At 36.2% G+C, this 24,548-nt stretch overlaps 1 protein-coding gene and 1 pseudogene across 2 annotated transcripts in view; one reads left to right on the forward strand and one right to left on the reverse strand.

Annotated features, from left to right (window-relative positions):
• The window catches only part of STK31 (serine/threonine kinase 31), a 90,335-nt gene that overhangs the window by 39,371 nt on the left and 26,416 nt on the right, over positions 1-24,548 (forward strand). For both annotated transcript variants that reach the window (XM_063100826.1, XM_063100827.1), the window contains exons 10-16: positions 507-629; positions 6,601-6,780; positions 7,259-7,375; positions 8,601-8,720; positions 9,858-9,989; positions 21,530-21,631; positions 22,917-22,997. In XM_063100826.1, coding sequence (XP_062956896.1) covers positions 507-629; positions 6,601-6,780; positions 7,259-7,375; positions 8,601-8,720; positions 9,858-9,989; positions 21,530-21,631; positions 22,917-22,997 — 855 coding nt within the window. The remainder of the gene's footprint in view (positions 1-506; positions 630-6,600; positions 6,781-7,258; positions 7,376-8,600; positions 8,721-9,857; positions 9,990-21,529; positions 21,632-22,916; positions 22,998-24,548) is intronic.
• LOC134380076 (nocturnin-like) lies at positions 12,229-13,552 on the reverse strand (annotated as a pseudogene).

Below are 24,548 nucleotides of genomic sequence, written 5' to 3' on the forward strand. Positions count from 1 at the left end.
GTATGGGATGGACATATTAATAGATAACTTCAATACAGTACAGTAAGTACTGTAATAGAGACAATGTATTGAATACCCCTCACATACATATTTCAAACATAGCCTCTTGGGTGAATTGGAGGCTTTATCCTGATGGAGTTTAACTGAATCTTGAAGTAGAGTAAATAATGGAGTTAAGGGTGGGATGAGACTAGAAGGGCGTCAGTGTGTAAATAATAATAGGAACTTGCATTATTTTTCTCAAAGAAAAACAACAATTTCATTGTTGCAGAAATATTGGGGGGAAAAGAGCAAGATTGTTGAACTTAAATTTTTATTTTTAATTAAGGGAAAGTAAGTAAGTTCTTTGGTATTTTGGTGATCTAAGGAAAGAAGTGTTTATCTCAAGTGCTACTGTGTTTGGAGAATGTAATGTTAAATTTTAGAAATGACTTTTTAAAATATAGGTTAATGTGTAAAAAACAACTGATGTATTAGTGATGGTCATTCTTTCTTCCTTCCTCCAGAGTGAAGGGAATATTTTGATTGCCGAAAGGAATGAGATGCAACAGAAGCTGTACATGGCAATAGAAGTTTTTATTGTGGAAGTAGATGAGTTACCTCTTGATAAACGCTTAAAAATTTTGCAGGTTAGAATTTTAAAAATACTAAATTTACTTTAAATTATGTTTATCATTTGAGAGGTGAAATTAGCATTTACCTTGAGACTTCAGATACTACTGATGGCTGCAAAAGTTTTTCTTCTTTGGTGAATTCTAATTTCTTTTTAATGGAATTAAAAGCTTATACTAATGTATTTAGTTTTTATGTATGTTTGTATATCTGTCCTGCAAATAAGGTAAAATGTCCTGACACTCCAGGCTTCATAGAGCACCATTCATTGGTGTCTTAGTCTGTTTTCTCTTGCTGTAACAGAATACCTGAGACTGGATAATTTATAAAGAAAAGAAATTTATTATTACAGTTCTGGAAACTGGGAAGTCTAAGGTTGAGGGGCTGCATCTGGTTGGCCCTCAGCAGAAGGTATCACAGGGTGAGAGGGGTGCACTGAGAGCCAAACTGGCTTTTTAACAGACCTACTCTCATGATAACTATCTCACTCCCATAATAGCTATCTCACTCCCATGATAGCCCGTTAATCCATTAGCCCATGAATGGATTAGTCCTCATGACCCAATCACCTCTTGAATGTCCCTTCTGTTAAAACTGTTACATTGGGAATTAAGCTTCAACATGAGTTTTGGAGGGGACAAGCATTCAAACCATAACAATTGGAGAAATTCATGGAGACAGGAGCAGTAGAAGGCGTGTGGGTCCCTGTTACTCATTGCATTCTAGCAGAAAATCTACTAGGGCCACATATCGGAGTTAGGAAGGAGAGACCATGATCCTTGAGGTATAGGGTTTTTGAGCTCCATGATCATTCGCATTTCTCCCCTGGTGTGATCAGGGGCTAGAACACAATAGCTATATGATGTAGTGGAACCTTGTCTTCCGCCTTATCCTGCCAGATCAGCAACTTAATATTTAACTTAATTTAATTTGGGGTGAATGAGCATGACAGTGTTAAGTCATTTTGTTACCAAGCTCAAGTCTGGCTGCCTGCCCCAAATGAAAAAACCCCGGGCTTGGCTCATCAAAATCTGTTACCTCAGGGCATTCAGCTCCTGACTTGGCTTGCCAAACTTTGTTACTGAACCCAAGTCCAGCTGCCTGCCCCAAACAAAAACAAACAACCTAAAAGTCAAATGTTGGTGGAATAGGAAGTCAGCTTTTATTCAGGAATCCTGGTGACCTGAGGAGAGATAATATTAGGCTAACACATCTCTCCAGTAAACCTGAAGGAGAATGGCCAGACTAAAACCATCTCAAAGACTCAGATTTACTGAGGGATTTTAAAAAGGGGATTAAGGGGGTTGAAGGAATGAACTGTGGGAAGTGAAAAGCAGGAGGGCAGGGGACATGTAAGAGTCCAGGTGCAAATTCTTGCCAAGGCTCCATCTGGCTTCCGTTCTCATCCTTGATGTTATTGTAGGGTCCTGCAGGATTTTGCTTCAGGGTGGATTCAGCATAGCTTTATTGATGACTTGGTTTCTCAGGTTTTCTCAGGGTTTGGATAGTGTATGTCTTGTGGCAAGTTTGCAGCTCGAGGCTGACTAGAAAACTACTTTACATTTATGTAAATAATGTCATCTTGCCCCATAACCAAGGTTCCAAATATCAAGTAATCATAGGAAAAGAGGGAACTCAGAGAAATGCATGCTAAGAAAAAAAAAACTGTCTTTTAAAAATTTTCCTACAGCCCCTGTGGTTTTAGGTCCCAACATGGCTTCAGTCCTGCTCATTCCAACAATTCTACCTAGTAAAATAATATTTCACACCACTTATTCAGATCTTTTTTTTGTCCTTTAATATTGGTTAAAATTTTTCTCTGAAGGCCCTCATGCATTTTTAACTTAACTTGTAGATATTTATACTTTTGATTGCTTTTGTGGATGTGATCTTTCCATTTTTTAGTTAATTTTAATGGAATAGAGGAATAGTCGTGGTTTTTACATATTGATGTCCTTCTGCCAACTCTGCTGAACTCTCTTTTAGTTCTCATTTGTCTCTTAATACTCTGAGCTTTCTTTGTGGTCATATCATTCGAAAACAATAACCCTTTTGTCTCTTCCCTTTTAATCTTTCTACCTTTTATGTATATTTGAATTTCTACTGATTTGGTTAGTATCTCTAGTACTAAATTGAACATAATGGCATCTGTCTTGTTTTGGGCTGCAGGGAATCATCTTGCTAGAAATTTGGAGAAGAGTATATACAGGGATATCAGGGCACTGACTCTTCCTGTCACGCTGGTTGAAGATGTAGTTTTGATGATAGTGAATGTGGCTTGGGAACCATTAGAACCCTGGTTTAAAATATTTTCTTAAATGGAATTGCATAAACAGTATACGTTCGTCCAGCATAGTGAAGTAAGCCTTTCATATAAAAGGGCAGTTGTATAGTAAGAATTTATCTTTCTGCAATGCAACTTCTACTTCACCCTGTAAAGGTTTATTTCTTCTCACTGTTAATAAACATAGGTTGAGAGTCTGTAACCAAAGATCATCTATAAAGCTTTTTTTAAAGTTTAATATTAAAAGAATTTTTCCCCAATCTGACTTGTTTCCATTTCTAGTATTTCCGTAGGTAACCAGAATACAATATTCTTTAAACTTCTCTTTATTTTGCTGAGGAATAGTTTGTTATTTATGTTTTTTAATCACTTGAATATAACATATTTCTGTAATGAGGATCAAAGAAATTAAAGTTTATGATTTCTGATTTCCTCAGCATCTATTGAGACTTCTTTTGTGGCATAGGATACATAGTTGATTTTTCATGTTCAAAAGAAAGTGTATTCTAGGTTTTCTAGGTGTGCCATTCCAGACGCATGTAATCTCAAGCATTAATCTTCATAATTCTTGCTTAGTTTTTGGTCTGATTAGTATATCAGTTTTTTTTTTTAGATATTTTTGTTATATATATCTGAGATATATCTGTTTCTCCCTATGATTCCTTCAGTTGTTCAGAATATTTCAATGCTATATTGTTGGGCATTAATGTATTTATGATTATAATGTACTTTAAAATGTGGTTTCTTTTTAACCACGGTGTAACCTTATTTTTTTCACTTACTGTGTTTTGGGATAAAATTTTATTTTGTTTCCTTTTACAACTCCTATCCCACCTTTCTTTTTGGTTAATATTTGCTCTATATATCCTTTCTTTTTTCGTTCCTTTATTTTGACAATTTTGTATCCAGTTTTTAAAATCTCTATAAGATAATCCACTTAATGGATCAAGTTTTAAAAGAATCCAACCTATATATCTGTCTTTTGATTGGTAACTTAATTGATTTATATATTTATAAGTACTGTTTTATAAGAACTTATTTCTGTGATCTTATTGTTTATCATGTTTTTTCCCCCTCCTTTTCTGCCTTCCGCCACTAATACTTTAGACCATTCTTACCTGTCTTACTGTCTTCCCTCTCTGTCTCTACCTTCCTCTCCAAAGCAAGCAAGCAAGAAATCATACACAATTCTTTTCTAGGATTTTAGTCACACATTCTTATAGATATTGTGTGTGATAGCTAAATGAAATGAACTTGAGAGTTATTTTCTTGTTTCATAAGTTGTTTGATATCTCTTGGCTTTCTCTATGTATTTTCTCTAAGACTGCTTTCAAAGAGGTCTTTGTGTAGTTGACTCTGAGAGGTATTAAATGTTTCAGGATATCTTATTTCAATTTCATATAAACAATTTTTTAGCTGGCTATAAAATATTAAGTACAAAGGCTGATTTTCTTTGGGCATTTCACAATAACAATTCATTGACTTCTTATTTCCATAATTGTTGATATCAGTCTAGTTTTATTCTTCTGTGATCTTTTTTTCCTCTGGAAGCTTTAAAATTTTCTTTTGACTTTTTCTTTAATTGCACTAAAACATGTTTAAGTTTAGATTTAATTCTAGCCAGTGCAGTCTGAGGGTTTCTATCTTTCTTTAATTCTAGGAAATATTTTATAATTATTTCTTAAGATACTGTCTCCCCACACCCCATTTAATTTTTCTCTCATTCTGGGACTTCTGTTAGGTGGATATTTAAACTTTTACTTCTCTCGGTATTTTAACTGTTAGTCTGTCTTTTTCTATCTTTATGTGTCTTTTTGGAGGTATCTTTGACTTAATCTAGCTTAGTAGTTGGTTCTAGCTATATCCCTTCTGCCATTTAGGCAGTCCATTGTGTTCTTTATTTCAAAGGTTTTTTCTTTTGTACCTAATATCTTCAATTGCTTATTATTTATAAGTACTTGGTTTTGCTTTGTGTTTCCAGTATTTATTTTTGTTAAAAATATTTGTTATGCTCATTTTGAGTTCTTATTGTTTCCTAGGCTACTCACTGATTTTGCTTCCCTTTTAGTTTGTTATACTTATTTCGAAATGCTTGTATTATTCACACATTTCATCCTCCCTTTTATCTATCCTCAAGGTTTCATATTTCCTTGAAACTATAAGCTACTTTAATTGTGTGTTGTTGTGTAAGTTTGGGGTAGCATGGTGGAGGAGGGTCCTGGGGAGAGGTGAAAGCCTGGACCACAACTTCTAAGACTTCTAATGGGTTTAGATAATAGGATGGGGTTGTTTTTCAGGGTACAGAGCTTCTAATATTGCGGTTGAGGCTCAACTACTTCGTTTGCTTCTCTCCTAGATAATCTTACTCTTCAGCGAACCTCCCAGTCCCCCTGCCTCAGCCACTGCTCTTTCGCAGGGGCTACCACTCTTGGATGTGAATGTTACCAGATATTTAGGGGAAAAGGGAAGGAAAGAGAATGCTCAGGGCCTGGCCAACTCTTCTGTACTGGTTATCAGTTTTTGCCTCATCTCTTTCCTTGTGCTGTACTCATCTAAACCCATTGGCTCTTGCTGGTGCTGCTGCTTTCCTGCCCAGTGTTAGGGAGACAGAAGGGCATAGAAAATAGTTTTCTTTTCCCACATATTCTGTGTTGTGGTACAGGCCTTCTCTCACTTTCAGGGACTGTATTCATTCATTGCTAATCACCAACCATCTTCTGCCTTTCCAAGAGTTTCTCAGAGTTTTGTGATAAAAATTTCTGGGATCTATTAAGTTTTCCTCTTGTCTCTGTAGCATTTCTGGGGTTTGATTCATGGAGAGAATCAAAGGGCTGTACTGGCTGCCCATCTTGTTTCTTCCAGTCTTTTAAAAAATGTTTTAAAGTACATATATATGTTTAATGTTGACTTAATTGGAATTATTTGTATATTTTGGTGTGTAGTTTATTTTTATCTAGCAAGAGGTCTTGGAAACTTCCGTTTCCTGATTTAGATGGTTTTTCAGATTTCATTTTATTTAAAGTCAAGGAAAAGAGAGTAATTTCTACTTAATAAATCTAATGTATTAGTCTGTTTCTGTTGCTTATGACGAAATATCCGAAATGGGGTAATTTATAAAGAAACAATATTTATTTCTTACAGTTTCGGAGGCTGGAAAGTCCAAAGCCCAGGAAACAAATCTGGTGAGAGCCTTGTTGGTGGTGACAGTGACGCAGGGGTCTCACATGGCAGAATGGTGGAGTAGAGAGAGAGCTCCTTGTGTCTTGTCCTTTTAGAGCCCTCAGAACCATGCCCGAGACCACCATTAAACCATCAAATGCATTAATCCAGTCATTGTGACATGGTCTTCATATCTAATCACCTCTTCAAGGCCCCACCTTTCAATTATTGTAATAGGATTTCCCACCCTCAACAGTTAAGGTGGGGATTAAGCTTCAGTGTCTTTGGGGGACTGTTCAGTCCACTGCACCTGAGAATATAAAGCTTTCTATTAACTAATGCACTTAATAAACTTTTACTGTTATAGTTCAAATAAATCACCTTCTAGGTAGTTTTGTGTTTTCATCTCTAATGATTCTGAGTTTTATTTATAAAATCCTCAAGAATGGGGATACTACTTTGGTGTCTCTTGGATCTTAAAATAGTGCTTGAATCCTAATATGTAGTTAATAAACTTTTATGAACAGAAGTATATCTCTCTGCAGGATTTGTCAACCTCTTTAGAAACTGTGTATGGACAGCCCAAAGAAGGAACAAACTCTGAAGAAATACTTAGAAAATTTTATGAGTGGAAGTGTGGTAAAAATGAGGAGTTCACCAAAGTTAGAAGTGAAACGGAGGCTTCTCTGCGGTGTCTTGTAGCATGGTTCCAGAACATCTTAAAGGTAATAAGAGCTCTTGCACAGTGGTGTTTGTAGCACAAACCAGGTTTATATGTATATGTATATTTTAATCATATCTGACATTGTCTACCTACCTATCAGATTTAAACTTGCCACCTGAGCAGTTGAGACTCTTTATCAACTTTTAGACTGTTCCTTTTACCATTCTCAAAAAACATCATCTTGGTCTTATCCCTGTTTTTTTCTCATACTTTTCCTCTGGATTGTCCTCTAACCTCTCTTAACCACTAATATTCTTTAGGTATGCTGCGTACATGTACCTTTTTGCTTCTGGTGCATAATGTTTATGAGGGTGAGTATCTTTATCTTTATCTGTATAAAACTTTATCTTTTTCTGTATTCGTATTTCCCCTGCATTGCCCAGGTGTACCCAAATGCTTTGCTCCAGGTATAAAGGCACAATGAATGCTAATTTAATTAATTAAATGAGATACTTCATGTTTTTATTTTTGCAAATGAGGTTTTTGATTTATGTGTGGAAGAACCACTGACTTCTGAAGACACGATTGGTAATATTGATGAAATTCTGGAGAAGACTGAGTCAAGTGTCTGCAAAGAGATGGAGATATCTATGATTGTGCGTATTGATATTCTCTATTATGGCCTTTTTGAAGCAGTGTGGTTTCTCTTGCTAGTTAGAAAGTATTAACCAGTAATATGGTCTTATTCTTCAATAGGGTGGTGTTTTTATGTTAATAGGACATTTCATGTTAAAAAAAAAATCTAATGTTTAATTCTAGGAAAACCCCTTGTATTAGTTCATTTCTGTCACTTATAACAGAATATCTGAAACTGGGTAATTTATAAAGAAATAAAATTTATTCCTTACAGTTTCGGAGGCTGGTAAGTCCAATATCCAGGGAACACATCTGGCGAGGGTCTTCTTGTTCTTGGTGATGACTCTGTACACATGGCGAAATGGCTGAGCAAGAGAGAGAGTTAACCTGCTGACTTGCTTTCCTTAAAAACAATGAGAACCATGCCCATTACTCCATGAGTGGATCAATCCATTCGCAAAGATACAATCCTCACAATCTAATCACCTCATAAAGGCCCCACTTTTCAATTATGATAATAGGATTTCTCACCCTCTTAACTGTCGCAGTGGGGATTAAGTTTCTAATATATGAACCTTTGGGGGACACAGTTTGACCCATAGCACCCCTGAGTGACTCAGCTTTCTATGTCATTTGATTCTTAAGTTCTTAAGTTTATCATACCCAATGACTATAAAAAAGACGCCATAGAGTTAGTGAAAACTTAAATAAAATCTGGGAGAGCTCTGAAAGTGGACAATGAGTTATTCATGCTGCTTTACAAAGTCTCAGTGGTTATGCTTTTCATTTTACTTGTTTCTTTTTTACTTTTTTTCAGTTTTATTATTCATATTGGCAATAAAAATACATTGCAAATTTCTGTATTTCCCTAGTGTCAAAAAGACCTGATTTAGATAGTTTGTCAGACTTGATTTTAGAAGTGGTTGTTAATAGATGATATAAAAAATAACAAAGTGTTTATGTTCTATAAATTGTTTAGATCTTATATCAACTGATTTCCTTTAACATTCTACTCCACATAGCTTCAGGAATAATAGTAGTGTAATGGGGGTAAAATTTCCCATATGAACATCTCTGATATCGCTTCTCTTTCGTCTAGAAAAATAGTTATGTTTAAGAAATACTTTGAAATGGATATAGAAATTTGTCGAAGGCATTTTTTGGAAGTTTATCCTTTGTTTTTGAAGGTTTTAACTATTTCAGATACTACTTTGTGTATAAGTTTATGTGTATGATTTCATCTAGGAGCAAGGTGATGCAGACAAGGAGATCATAGTAAATACATACAGTCATGTACTTCAAAAGATCCGTTCAGAGGAAGGACTCATTGCCATGGTACAATCCAAGTACAAGGCCAGTACTGAGGTTGGATTTTGATGCTTTACATTTTTTGATACTTAAATTTTTCTAAAGTAGTTTAATACCCAACATGTAGATAAATTATTTATTATTGCTAGAAAAACAGTAAGGCATTTTTAGCTGGCATATAATTGAATTCGCTGTGAAGTGGAAATGGTGATTTTTATTTATAAATATGTTGAACTTTTTATTGCCTTAAATATTTATGTTTCTTACATCCTTGAAAACATTATCATCATTTGCTTTCTGTTTATAAAGTTTACTGTAGAAAATTTGCTATATACAGAAAGACAAGAAGAAGAAATAAAAACATTGCTTTATAATCCTCTTGGCCTAAGAGGTACTCATTGCTAGTTTCAGTGTGGTTTTTTTTTGGATGGTAAAACATACATGTGTGTGTGTGTGTGTGTGTGTGTGTGTGTGTGTGTGTGTGTGTGTGTGTGTGTGTGTATAAACATAAATAAATATAATGTGCATTGCATTTTCTTGTAAGCTATTTTGAAAATGTTTTCTTCATTTACTGGTATATTATAAATATTTTCCCATATGATTAATGATACTTCTGTACTGTCATTTTTGAGTGACTCAATCATTATCCAGTATATAGATACATGACAAGATAATCTAACCTTTCATCTATTTTGGACATAAGGTTACTTACAAATTTTTCTACCACAAATGACACTGTACATAATCTTTGTACATTTTTTTGTATATTTTATTAGATAGATTCCTGGAAGTGTAATTACTAAGTTAAAAGGAATGAACATTATTAAGCTTGATACATATTGTCAAACCACTTTTGGGAAAGATGATTTCAAGTTATATTTCTACATTCTAGAAATTTCAGTTTTTATCCATGCTAACAATGTGTGTATTACTGTCTGTCTCAGCTTGAAATATTACATTTGTTTTTGCTACTTTGTGTGCTGGAATGGATATTTTTCTAGTTCGAAATGTGGATAATTAGGATATCGATTGGGAGAATTGTTGTTGAAAATTATAGAATTTCTCAGTATTTCAGTCTGAACTTAATAAATACTAGTTGGATCTTGTTAGAGAAATAATAAATGGTCAGTAAGTGACTGTCCAGTAAATATTGTTGTCTGATGTATTTGAAAATACAGTAACTCTTTCTTTCAGTTTAAAAAGCAGATTACTGAATGTTTAAATAAGAGCCTCAGTGTGGATCCCTTGCTGTCCATTAAGAAGACACTGAAAGTCTTAAAAGCTCAGCTGAGATGGAAATTGGTTGAAAAGCATAATTTGGAAGAAGTAAGGACACAGTTGCTTCTTACAGAACTCTATGTATACCTCATTTTACTTGAGCTCTGCTTCATAAAAGTAATGTATAAATACAATCTTTAAGAGAGCCATTATGTTCACATTTTGTTTTTGTTTTGTATTTTTAAAAATTGAAACATAATTGATCTACATATTTGTGGGTACAGAGTTGAATATCAATACCTGTGTATGTGTGATGACTAAATAAGGATTATTAACATATTCATCATTGCAAAATGTAGTCCTTCTTCTGTCCCTTAACCAATTTCTCACTAACACCCCTTCCTTTCCCCATTTCCACATCTAGTAACTGCAGTTCTGTCCTCTTCTTCTGAAATTTCAACGTATTATTGTGATTGTTGTTTGTCTGTCTGTCTTCTTTTTCTCTTTTTCTCTCCTTTTTATTTATTTTTTAGCTCCCACTGATGAGTGAGGACATGCGATATTTCTCTTTCTGTGCCTGGCTTATTTCACTTAACATAATTTTCCCTAAGCTCATCCATGCTGCTGCTAATAGCAGAATTCCATTATTTTTATGGCTGAGTAGTATTCCATTGTGTATATATACCACATTTTCCTTATCCAGTCATCTGTCAGTGGACATTTAGGTTGGTTCCATATCTTGGCTATTGTAAATAGAGCTGCGTTGACATGGGAATGAAAGTATCCCTGTGACGTGATAATTTCCGTTCCTTTGGGTAGATACCCAGTAGTGGGATTGCTGGATCCTATAGTAGTTCTCTCTGTAGTTGTTTGAGAAACCTTCATACTGTTTTCCATAATGGCTGTACTAATTTACAGTCCCACAACAGAGTATAAGGGTTTCCCTTTCTCCACATCCTTGCCAGCATTTTTGTTCTTTGTCTTTTTGATAATAGCCAGTCTGATTGTGGTGAGATATTTCTTTGTGGTTTTGATTTGTATTTCTTTGATGTTTAGTGATGTTGAACATTTTTTCATGTACCTGTTGGACATTTATATGTCTTCTTTTGAGAAATGTCTGTTCAGCTCCTTTGCCCATTTTAAATCAGATTATTTGGTGTTTATTGTTAAGTTCCTTGTATATTCTAGATATTAATCCCTTGTCAGGTGTATAGTTGGCAGATATTTTCTACCATTCTGTAGGTTGTCTTTTCATTCTGCTTATTGTTTGTTTTGCTGAACAGAAGCTTTGTAGTTTGATATAATCCCATTTGCTTCTTTTTTTCTTTTTTTTCCTGTGCTTTTGGGGTCTTATTCATAAAGTATTTGCCCAGTCCTGAAACCTGAAGTGTTTTCCCAATGTTTTCTTCTAGGAGTTTTACAACTTCAGGTCTTATAGTCATGTCTTTAATCCATTTTGAGTTGATTTTGGTATATGGCAAGAGATATGGGTCTAGTTTCATTCTTGTACACATGGATATCCAGTTTTCCCAGTACCACATATTGAAGAGGTTATTCTTTCCCCAATGTATGTTTTTGGTGCCTTTGTCAAAGATCAGTTGGCTGTAAATATGTGGATTGATTTCTAGGTCTTCTTTTATGTTCCATCGGTCCATGTGTATGTTTTTATGCTAGTACCATGGTGTCTTGGTTACTATAGCTTTATAGTATAACTTAAAGTCAGGTAGTGTAATGCCTCTTGCTTTATTTTATTTGCTCAGCATTGCTTTGGCTATTTGGGGTATTTTCCTTTTCCATATGATGTTAGGATTGTTTTTTCTGTTTCTGCGAAGAATGTCATTGGTATTTTGATGGGGAGTGCATTGAATCTGTAGATTGCTTTGGGTAGTATGGGCATTTTTGCAATGTTAATTCTTCCAATCAAGAGCATAGAATGTCTTTCCGTCTTTTTGTGTCCTCTCTAATTTCTTTCAGCAGTGTTTTGTAGTTCTCATTGTAGAGTTCCTTCACCTCCTTGGTTAAATATATTCCTACATATTTCACTTTTTTGATAGGTATTGTAAATGGGCTTGTTTTCCTGATTTCTTTTTCTGCTAGTGTATTGTAAATATATAAAACACTATTGATTTTTTTTTTTTTTTGGAGTGCAACCACCTTCACTGTAGGTTTTAATGGAAAAGGTTTGTGGACTAGTGAGATTCTTTCCCAAGGACATGCTGGAAACATGAAAAGCGAAGTGATAGAAACTGGGAATCCTTCCTCAGGCAACTTTTTATCATATATTTCAATTTCCTGAACCATCCCTGGTTAAGACTTTTATGATTAAAAAGACATAGTCAAACGTTTGTTAAAGTCTGTCAGCTTCCTCATTAAAGCTGAGGTCACATGCTAGACACAGGTCGTCTGAAGGATAATTGAAGGATGGTGGCCAGTTGAGTCCAGTATGTTCTTTGGTGAGCAAATGAAGGGCCGACCTTACACTTAGAGCATGTTTAGAATGCCAAATATAATCCAAGGTATGCGAGCACTCCCTTGATGTCAGGATCTTCCGGGTAGTATATGGAGGTTCTGACTGCCCATCAGCACCCAGCAGCTTGTAGGCGCTGTTTGGGTTGAGGCTGGAGGAAGCAAAGTGTTTGTAGACCGCTTCTGCTGGTTCTGCATTGAAGTCTCCACAAATAATAGAGGGAAATCTTGGCTCTTCGGTAATGTTCTGCAGGTTCTGGAGAACATCACAACCTTGAGCTGATCGAAACCTCTCCCAACTAGTGTTTTTTTTTTAAGTGGATGACAGCAATGCAGAACTGTCATCCTGACTTCTTGCACTCTATGGTTTGTACAGTGGCCATCTTATTGGTTTTTAATGTCATGGCCATCAGCATAGGAGTGGTGAGAGTAAGCACTGTTGACTAGCTTGAATTGGGTTTGGAGAATAAAAGGCATTTTGTAAAAAACAGCCATCTTGTCCATTGTCATGTTCTACATCTATTCAAGATGACCAGGACTTGGGAAGGAATGTGTCTTGATAGCCCAGTCTACTGACAAGTGTTTGGAAGGTGTCAAAATAGTGGTCCTCCTCTTGGAGGCACAATATATCAGGCTGGTAGGCTAAGATTTCTTCTAGGATGAGACATTTCCTTTCTTTCCACATGAGTGCTTCAACAGGGTATTGTACAAAGTTGTTTTTGCCTTCTTCATGAGCTTAGGCGAGGATGTTCCATTGCATAACCCTAATAGGTGGGTGGCTACTGGGGCAGTCTGTCTTCAGATCCACAGAATCCCTCTGGAACCAGGGAAGTCAAGTATGCAGGACAGCCCTGAATTCCTCGAGAAGCTCTTTAGGATCAGTGGGCTCCAGATATTCTGGATCAGGTGACAGCAAATATTCTGGGTGCTGGGAGGCAGCGCCTCTGTTCATTGTCTTTGCGAGAGCACTACAGAGTCTGCTCACACTGCTTCCCATGGAACATGCTGTTCAGGAGCATGACCTTGTGGTGCCCGAGACTGCTGAGGATGCTGCTAGGAGACGGGTGGGGGGGGGATGCAGGTGGTGGTGGGGCAGTTGCTGGCAGGAACAACTGGTGGTGAAGCCCAGGAGAAGGCAGAAGGAGCAGGCCAGGCATGTCCCTCTGTAGCAGGGCCAAGCAGAGCTGCCACAGGCTCTGATACATGCCAGGTGCTGCTGCCACAACTCCTACAGCTTCTCCTGTGCCCAAGGAGTGGAGCCTGGCTGATGCTGAGGCCAGCAAGTTGAGGAGACTGTCAGGATGGATGCTCCCAGGATTCTTCTTGACCTTTCTTACCCAGCCAAGTCCTGGGCAGCTGAGTCCAAGGGGGAGACCCAGGAGCTTTGCAGCTGGTATGGCAATCTGATTTTTATATATTGATTTTGTGTCCTTCAACTTTATTGAATTCATTTATCAGCTCTAAGAGTTTTTGGGTGGACTCTTTAGGTTTTTCTCTGTGTAGGATCTTGTCATCTGTAAACAGGACACTTTGACTTCATCTTTTTCAATTTGGAAGCCTTTTCTTTCTTTCTCTTGCTTGATTCTTCTGGCTAGTACTTTCAATACCATGTTAAATAGGAGTGGTGAGAGTAGGCATCCTTGTTTTGTTCTTGTTCTTAAAGGAAGTTCTTTCAGTTTTTACACATTCAGGATGTTGGCAGTGGGGTTGTCATATATGGCTTTTATTGTGTTGAGATACTTTCATTCTATATCTTCTTTATTGACAGTCTTTATCATGAATGAAGGGATGTTGAATTTTATCAAGTGCTTTTTCTGTCTATTGAGATAATCTTATGGTTTTTGTCCTTGATTTTGTTGATGTGATATATTGTGTTTGTTGATTTGCATATGTTGAACCATCCTTGCATCTCTGGGATGAATCCCACTTGATCATGGTGCATAATCTTTTTGATATGATGTTGCATTCTGTTCGCTAATATTTTGTTGAGGATTTTTGAGTCTATGTTCATCAAGGATATTGGCTTGTAATTTTCTTTTTTTGTTGTTTTATTGTCTGATTTTGGTATCAGGCTGGCCTCATAGAATGTGCTTGGGAGAATGGCCTCTTTTTCAATTTTTTGGAATAGTTTGAAAAGTATTAGTATTAATTCTTCATTAAAAGTTTGGTAGAATTCAACAGTGAAGCCATCTAGTCTTGGGCTTTTCTTTGTTGGGAGTCTGCTGATTACTGCTTCAGTCTTGTTGCTTGTTGCTTGTATTGACCTGTTCAGGTTTTCTGTTTCTTCTTGATTCAGTCTTGGTAGTTTGTACATGTCCAGAACTTTATCCATTTCCTTGAAGTTTTCAAGTTTGTTGGCACATAGTTGTTTGAAGTAGTCTCTAATGATTCTTTGTATTTCTGTGGTATTCTTTTTCATTTCTGATTTTTGTTTTTTGGGTCTTCTCTCTTCTTTTTTTAGTTAGCACAGCTAATGGTTTGTCTATTTTGTTTATCTTCTCTAAAAAACCAACTTTTTGTTTCATTGATATTTTATATCTTTTTCTGATATCTATTTCATTTAGTTATGCTCTGATCTTAATCATTTTTTTCCATCTACTAATTTTGGGATTGGATTGTTCTTGTTTTTCTAGTTCTTTTAAGAAGAAAAGTTAGGTTGTATAAAGTTAGGTTGTTTATTTGAAATCTTTCTGTTCTTTTGATATAAGCATTTATTTCAGTAAACTTCCCTCTTAGTACTGCTGTTGCAATATCTCACAGGTTTTATGATGTGCCTTCATTTTCATTAGTTTCAAGACAATTTTTGATTTCCTGTTTAATTTCCTGTTTAACAGGAGCATGTTGTTTAATTTTCGTGTATTCGTAAAGTTTCCAAAGTTTCACTTGTTACTGATTTTTAGTTTTAATCCATTGCTGTCTGAAAAGATGCTTGAAATGATTTCAGTTTTTAAAAATTTGTTGAGACTTGATTTGTGACCTAATGTGGTCTATTCTGGAGAATGTTCCATGTGTTGATGAGAAGAATGGATATTCTGTAGTTGTTGAATGAAATGTTCTGGAGATGTCTGCTAAGTCCAGTTGCTCTAAAGTGTAGTTTAAATCCTGTATTTCTCTGTTGATTTGTTGCCTAGATGATCTGTTCAGTGTTGAGAGAGGAGTATGAGGTACCCAACTATTACTGTATTGAGGTTGATCTCTCTCTTTTGGTCTAATAGTATTTGCTCTATATATCTGGGTGCTCCAATGTTGGGTGCATACATATTCATGATTGTTATATTGTCTTGCTGGATGGATCTCTTTATCATTATATAATGACCTTCTTTGTCCCTTTTTATAGTTTTTGTTTTAAAGTCTATTTTGTCCAATATAAGAATAGCTACTCCTGCTTGTTTTTGGTTTCCATTTGTGTGGTATATCTTTTAACATACCTTCAATATTAGTCTGTGTGAGTCTTTATAAGTGAGGTGAGTTTCTTGTAGGCAGTATATAGTTGGGTCTATTTTTAAATCTATTCAGCCAGTCTATGTCTTTTGAGTGGGGAATTTAATCCATTTACATTTAAGGTTGTTACTGAAAGGTATTATCTTACTCCTGATATTTTATTAGTTTTTGTATGGTTGTATTAAACATCTTTTTTTCTTTCTTTCCATTATATTGTTTGACTTCAGTGTTTGTTGGTTTTTTGAAGTGGTAAGATACAGTTTATTTCTCTTTCTCATTTGCATATCTGCTGTACCAGTGGATTTTGTTCTTTCTTGTGTATTCATGGTGGTGATCATCATTTTTTTGGATTCTAGATATAGGACACTCCTTTGAGGATTTCTTGTACAGATTGTTGTGTGTTGGTGAACTCCCCTACTTTTTGTTTGTCTGGGAAACATACTATTTCTCCTTCATTTCTGAAGGATAGCTTTGCTGGGTATAGTATTCTTGGCTGGCAGTTTTTTTCTTTTAGTACTTTGAATACATTATCCTATTCTCTTCTGGCCTGTAGGGTTTCTGCTGAGAAATCTGCTGTTAGTCTGATGGAGACTCCCTTGTAGATGACTTGATACTTTTTCTTGTTGTTTTTAGAATTCTCTTTTTGTCTTTGACTTTTGACAATTTGACTTCAGTGTATTTCAGAGAGTACCTTTTTAGATCAAATCTCTTTGGGCATCTATGAGCCTCTTGCATCTGGATGTCCATAGCTTTCCCAATACTGGGAAGTTTTCTGCTCTTATTTCGTTGAATAGGTTTTTCAGTGCCTTTTTTTTCTTCCCTTACTGGAATACCCATAATTCAGACATTTGTACACTTAAGATTGTCTATTAGCTCTTGTAGGTTTTCTTCATTTTTAAAAATTCTTTTTTATTTTTTTTGTTTGTATAGGTTGTTTCAAAAAGCCTGTCTTCAAGGTCAGAAATTCCTTCTTCTCCTTGCTGTAGCCTGTTGCTTCATTTCTCAGTTGTATTTTTTTGTTGTTGAAAATTGAGTCCTTCAGTTCCACGAGTTCTGCTGTGTTCTATCTCTTTATAAAGTTCTCCTTCAGATCCTGAATTGTTTTTCTCATTTCATGTGTCGTGTATCTGAATTTTCTTGTATTTATCTTGTTGAGTTTCCTTAAGATTGTTGCTTGGAATTCCTTTTCAGTCATTTCATAGGTTTCTTGTGGTTTGGGGTCTACTTGAGAATTATTGTATTCCTTTGGGGTGTCATTTTTTTTTTCATATTTCTTGTATCCTTACGTTGTTGTCTGGGCATCTCTTGAGCAGTTACTTCTCATAGTCGGGAGTGGCTGTTTAGGAGGGAGACTTCCTCTTATAGATGTGTGTGTTTTATGTTGACCTTTGGGTAGGGTGTTTTGGTTCTGGGCTGACTCAGTAATATAGATTCTGTGTGGTTAATTTGACTGTATTCCATGTCAGAATTGTCTGTGTGTGCCTGCATGGCCTAGGCACTGGGGCACTCAGTAGTTCCTTGCAGAAGTGAGTGTCACTGGGTTGTGTTATTGAAGTTTTGAGCAAGATCTCAAGCTCTTGGTGGAAGCACCTAGATGCCCTGTTCTCCATGGCTGAGATGGTGACCTTGAGCCAACTCACTGGCAATATGTCCTGTGACCCTCAGAGGTGCATTGGAGTGATCTGAAGGTCCTTAGCTTAAATGGACAATTCTTGGCATGATTTCTGGGGCTTGGGATTAGGACCTTAGGCTTTGAGGGGGTAATGGGGTGCTCAGCAGCTCCTCAGCTAGACTGGGTGACTCATTGGTGTCACTGGGGCTTTGGACAGAGCTCTGTATCCCAGGGTAAGTGTTGGGGTACTCTGTAGCTTTGCTGTTGAAGTGGGTGACACTGAGTGGGGTCATTGGATTTGTGTGTGGGGCCCTGTATTTTCAGGAGGGACACTGGCATGGTCTGCAGTACTGCTGTTGATGTGGGGCACTCTGGGCAAGGTGTTAGCAGTTTGGGGTAGGATTCTTTGCCCCCAAGAGGGATGCTGGGGCACCTTGTAGCTGTTCAGGTCAAGTGGCCTCTCTGAGCAAGGCCACCACAGTTGTGGACAGGCCCCTGTAACACTAATAGTGTTATTGGGATACCCTGGATCTCCTCAGCTGGGGTGTGCTACCACATACAAGGTCGCTGGGCCTGTGGCTCCCAAGGCAGATGCTGGATCCCTCTGAAGCCCCCTTGCTGGGGTGGGCAGCCCAGTGTGGGGTCACTGATGCTGCAGATGTGTGTCTGTACCCAAGAGAGGCATATAAGTCCTCTACTACTTCTTCATGGCTGTAATAATTGCAAGAGCACCTCACCAAAGAAAGTAGGATTGCCAGCATTGGGTAGAGGCTCTGATTAGGCAGCTTTCAGCTCTGTACAGTGTGCATGATGACCCCCTCCTTCCTGAGGGTGGCACCCTCACTGGAGTTGACCAGCTATTCTTAGGGTGCATGACACCATGTGGATGTGGGTGTAGGCAACTTGGTGCAGTGATGTCGCCTCAGGGGACTGGAACTGCTGCTGGGGCCAGAGTGAAATGTTCTGAGTGTTGGGGCTGATCTCAAATTTGCGATTGCCGTAGTAGCCTAGGGTCTTTGGGGTTGGGAATGGTTTTTGCATGTGTTGTTCCCCAGGTCAATTCAGTTGTGTCTGACCCCAGGAGTTCCCAGCACCAAGTGCCTGGCTGCAGGGGCCTCCCCTGAGAGGTGGATGGGTTCTCCTGCCCCTCTTCACAGCTATAAATATTGTGCAGGCATCCTACCAACATAGGTGGGGTCACTGGCCTCAGGCAAACCTGAATAGGCTGCTTGCTTTCTGGGTCTGGAGGGTACACAATTTGTTTTATATACTTTGTTTTTTCTCTGTGTATGTAATAAAATTGAGATTACAGTAATATTGTAAACATTTTCCCATGTCGTTAAATGTTCTTTAAAGACATTTAAAGACATGCCTACCTTGGTTTTTAGTAACATGAACATTTTAGGATAATTTTTAAAACTCTTGGTTTGAACTGTTATGTATTATACTACAAACCTATTACATGCAGGTGATAGGGTACTCCTCCAAAGGTAAAATTTTGTCATAAAGTATCTTTAAGGTCATGATGTCTTTTGTTAACTCTCTTTTTATTGCTTGACATAATATTTCTTGCAAATATTTAAAGATGTTTTTATACGATAATAGGGCTGGAGGGATTATGATGCTTGAATTTGAACTAACCTCCTTCCTTAGCCTTGAAAATTTGTACATAAGCTAGTAATTCTTTGTGTTCCTTTGAGGATATGATTTATGTACAGAAGAGATCTATATTATGTCTTAATCTAACTGGAATTATCTCTCTTCCTCTCCTGAGCACCTAACTGTGGGTATGGTGGGGATCATTTTAGAACTAATTTCATAGTTTAAGAGTTTTCCAGTTTTATCCTATTCTGAACTGTGGGGAAGGTGGTCTATTTTAGTTTAATTTATCAGCTTTTGGAGAAATGTGCCTAACTTTTAAAGCATAAATACCTTTTAAGGTAGCTTCTTTACTATTGTTGGAGTTTTATGGAGTCTTTGTGAGTCCTTTTTCCCTCCAGTACATACTTCACACATTTACTCATCCCTTTTTGTTATTGTTTTTAACCAAATCTCATGTAGAACAAAATTCTATGGAATTCAATTGTATTATGGTTACTATTCCTTTATTTTTTTATTTAAAATTTTTAAAAACATTTACTTGTATATTTTTGTGAGGTATACAGTGTGTTGTTTCAATATATACATATACTGTACAATGATTCACTTATGATAGATAGCACTGCTTTGAACCTGTTAGCCCACCACTTCTCTTCCTCCCTGTCCTCCCCTTCTTGCCTCTGGTAAACGTTATTTTACTCTCTACTTCTATGAGAAGCAATTTTTTTTTTTTAGATTCAACATAAGAGTGAGATCATGTGATTTTCATCTTTCTGTGCCTGACTTCACTTAACATGATGGTTTCCAGTTCCATTCATGTTGCTGCTAATGATAGGATATAATTTCTTTTTATAGCTAAGTAGTGTTCCATTGTGTGTATATATATCACAGTTTTTAATCCACTCATCCATTGATGGGCATTTAGGTTGGTTTCCTCTCTTTGCTATTGGGAATAGCATTGTGATGAACATGGGAGTGTAGTTGTCTTTTTGATATATGGATTTAATCTCCTTTGGTTGTAGGCACAGTAGTGGGATTGCTGGGTCATAAGGTAGATCTATATTTTTAGTTCTCTGAGAAACTTCTATATTGTTTTCCACAGTGGCTATACCAATTTATATTTCCACTGTATTAGTCTATTTCTGTTGCTTATTACAGAAATTCCTGAAACTGGGTAATTTATTAAAAAACAATATTTATTGCTTATAAATTTGGAGGCTGGGAAGTCCAAAGTCTAAGGAACACATCTGGTGAGGGCCTCATTTGTGGGTAGTTACTCTTCACAGCAAAGGAGGGTGTCACATGGCAGATGGCAGAAGCACAAAGAGAGAAAGAGCTCTTCATGCACTCTCCTTTTAAAACCCTCAGAACCAAGTCTGTGACCACCATTAAACCATCAACTTATTAACCCATTTACTTGAATGTGGTCCTCACAATCTAATCACCTCTTCAAGGCCCCTCCTTTCAATTACCATAATAGGATTTCCTACTCTCTTAACACTGTCACGGTGGGGTGAAGTTTCTAATATGTGTAATTTGGGGGAAATAATTCAGTCCACAGCACCCACCAACAGTGTAGGAATGTTCTCTTTTCTGTGCATCCTCACTCTCATGTGTGATTTTCTGTCTTGTTTATAATAGCCATTCTAATTGGGGTGAGATGATAGCTCATTGTGGTTTTAATTTACATTTCCCTGATGATGAGCGATTTTGAGCATTTTTTCACATGCTTGTTTGCCATTTGTATGTCTTCTTTTGAGAAATGTCTGTTCAGGTCCTTTGCCTATTTTTAAATTGTTGAATTGTTTGAGTTCCTTATTTATTTTTTTGCTGTTGAGTTGTTTGAGTTGCTTATATATTCTGGATATTAGCCCTTTGTCAGATATGTAGTTTGCAAACATTTCCTCCCATTCTATAGGTTGTCTCTTCACTTTGTTAATAGTGTCCCTTGCTGTGCAGAAGCTTTTTAGTTTGATGTAGTCCTCTTTATGTATTTTTGCTTTAGTTGTCTGTGCCTTTGTAGTCTTGCTCCAAAAAGCACTGTCCACTCCCATTTTGTGTAGCATTCTCCTGTTTTCTTCTAGTAGTTTCATAGTTTGGGGTCTTAAATTTAGGTCTTTAATTGAATTTGAATTGATTTTTGTGTACAGTGAGAGATAGGGTCTGATTTCAGTCTTCTGCATATGGATATCCAGTTTTCCCAGCATCTGGTTGCTGTTTTTTACATTTATTTTATGATGGTAGTTGGTGATTTTTATTATGAAGAAAATCTACAGCAAATTAATAGACAAGTCTACACAGTTTATTTTATGTCTTTATATTTTACAGATCCTTTTTGTAGGTTTTGGAAAGGTCTGATCTGAGTTAATTCAACAAGTGTTATGAAGGTTTATATATGCTAGGTACTGAAGGATACATAGAAATCATACAGATCTATTTGCTATAGAAGTTATATTAATTCTTATAGGAAGACTTGGTTTCAGTCTACTTTAATAAGCCTGTAAAACCACTTTTTTCTTTCTGATTAAAGTCTGATGACTGTGATGGATCTGAAATTGAGAAAATGAAACAAGAAATAACTCAGTTGCGCAATAGTGTGTTTCAGGAAATTTATCATGAGAGGGAGGAATATGTAAGTATTTGATTCTTTGAAATTTTAAATTAGGATTTCCTCCAGAAATTGAATTCATATATTCATTCTATGAAGTGGCTATAATTACAAGGCTAGTGGTGTTATATTGACATAGTAATGTTTATGTGAATTTAGAAATTAATTTTTGATGACAGAATAACTCATGATCATTGACCAATGTTTAAATCACACAAAATTATAAAGAAGAAAAAAATCACATATAATTTTTCCACTCGGTAGTAATAGTAGTAATCACTGTTAACTTTTGACTTCCTTTTAGTCTTTTTTCTGCTTGTTTTTAGAATTGAGATTATAGCACAAATGTTTTGCATACTGCTTTTTTTGTTTGTTTAACATAAAGCCTAAAGATTTTCTTCTTCATGTAAAATCTATATGAACATCATTTAGCATAATTTCACAATGAAACCATTAATGGAGAAGTGTAATTTAGCTGAAGAATGTAACAAAGTAAAACAACCTGGTTTTGGGGGTAAGTTACATCTTTAAGTCTCCATTGTACCACTAATTTTTGTTACCCTGGGAGAATCAGTCAGTGTATTTTCTCTTTAAAATGGAGAGAATATTGTATTTTATGTCCAAGGATGTCATGGGAAGAAATTAGTTAAGAAACAATGCTTTGAAAATAAAAATACTGTGAAAATAAGAGGCATTTTAAGTGTTATGCTTTATTTAGCAAACTTACCTGACTATTTGTAATACCTTATGAACCTTGGATTAAAATATCCATCCCACAGTGATTTGACAAATCTTTAGAAGTTTTGCTTAATAAACATGTGATAAATGGCTTTTGTTTTGTAAGGATACTGTTCTCACATTTGCTTCAAAGTGACTCATGTAGAGCTATATATTTATTTTTTCTCTCAAGGCTTTTATGATTTTTTTCCTCTCCTATATGAAACAGCTATTATTTTTAAATGTCATTGTGTTCTTAATATTTTGAGAAATAATAATTGGTGTTTTTTTTCACAGTTTTTCATTTTAGTTTGTAAGAGTGTTTGACCTTAGGCAAGATTTTGTGTTTAAATATGTATACAAAGCTTAAAATTGATTATTGAGTTTTTTTATCTCTTAGTAGGATGGTAATTTAGATCCAAAGTGATTCTTAGTTTTCATTTGATATTTCTTGAAGTAGAAAGCAAAATCAGTGATTATATATCATTAGATATGTAATAAGACAGATACTGATATGTTTTTTCCTGAAGAGCCTCATATTGCAATTGAACATATATTGATCTGTAATAAAATATATGTTTTTTAACTTTAGGAGAAGCTGAATAGTTTGGCACAGAAGTGGTTTCCTGAGCTGCCTCTGCTTTATCCTGAAATAGGATTACTTGAGTACATGGTAAGCTTTGTTTTCTTTGATAATTACTACTCTATAGAGAGTGTTAAAAAGTGATGATGTTAAAATTCTGTATCAGTTGTAGTATCCTTTCTATAAAAATGTTCCTGAAGAAAAGTTTCTGAGTTTTACAAGGACTTTTTCTTAAGACTGTCTTTAATAGTTGCGTAGTGCATATTTTTTATTTTTCTGTTCTTTTGCGTGTTTTCCTCTGTTTTCTTTTCTTCATCCTCACTGAATTTGTTGCATAACATTTATTTGAGTTATGGGTGTTTTTTTTGGAGTGATAAAACAGCATTTTAACTGCTGTTTCAAGAGTTAGGATATAACTCTTTCAAGAGTTAGGATATAGTGCTAACCATGAGGAATTGTCTTTTAAGTTAAAGCAGGGTGGGAAAAAGTTCTAGAGAAGCTGATTAGGGTATTAATTAGAGATGTTGAGGTGGGTATGATTTTCTAGGCAGATAGGATTCAAAGCCTCAGAAATCAGCATATTAGACAGAGGGGTGGTATGGAACAGGATTGGTAAACTGGCTCTCAGGGCAGAAGCTGTTAGCTCTGTGTTTTATATTGCCTGCTAGGGGATGAGGGACTAGATAAGATATTTATTCTTTAATTGTCATTAAGTCCACGATAATAGCTTAAATATAGTACAAAAAGGGATGATCATGTAGACATGTGAGTTTATTCTCATAAATATGTAAAATTAAAGTTCTCTGAGTTAAACAATTACTGTAAAGCTTTTCCAGACTCGACTTTCCTTGCATCTATTAAAGTCTGGCTTAGAGACTGTATTATGTAGTATAGGCATGTGAATGTGTAGTGCCATATAGGATCTGAAACTTAATTTTTAAAAATAGGCTAATCTACTTTATTGTGGAAGATTATAAAAGATTTGAATCATGGCCTATGGAAGCCTTTAATGACTTTAAGATATTGAACTGTAATGTATGCTTAGGGATTCTTTGTAGGTTGATTATGTGTTATGGATTACTTAAATATACTGAAAATGCTTTAAAAAAAAACCTAGGAGGGCTGTAACACCCTCCATCCAGAAGCAGGAAAGAGAGAACACCCAGGGTCCTTGGCAAGGAGCTGAGGTCTGCAGCCCCCTCCATGCAGAAGCAAGCAAGAGACAATGCCCGGGGTCTTAGGCAAGGAGCCAAGCGTAGTACCCTCTACCTAAAAGCAGACAAGAAAACATGCCGAAAACTCCACTTCCACAAGGGTGGCCCACCACAGCCACCACCATAGCCACAGTTGCCTAAAAAGCTGCTTGATACCATAACAGTAGCCAAAGCTACCATGCAGGTAGCCCACTGGACACTCGACTGCATTGACATGAGGAGAATCATGAGTGGAGACTGGAAAAAGAAGAGGACATCTCTCTCCCCAAAGCCTACTCCAGAATAATAGAAGCAGTTGGTCTTCCAGATGACCAGACATCAGTGTAGAGCTACTAGAAATACGAAAACCCAAGAAAATATGACACTACCAAAAGAATACAGTAATTCTCAAATACCAGAGCAAATACCAAGTCATACTGGCAAAACT

This window comes from Cynocephalus volans, chromosome 6 (genome assembly GCF_027409185.1).
Source record: "Cynocephalus volans isolate mCynVol1 chromosome 6, mCynVol1.pri, whole genome shotgun sequence".
Lineage (NCBI taxonomy): Eukaryota > Metazoa > Chordata > Mammalia > Dermoptera > Cynocephalidae > Cynocephalus > Cynocephalus volans.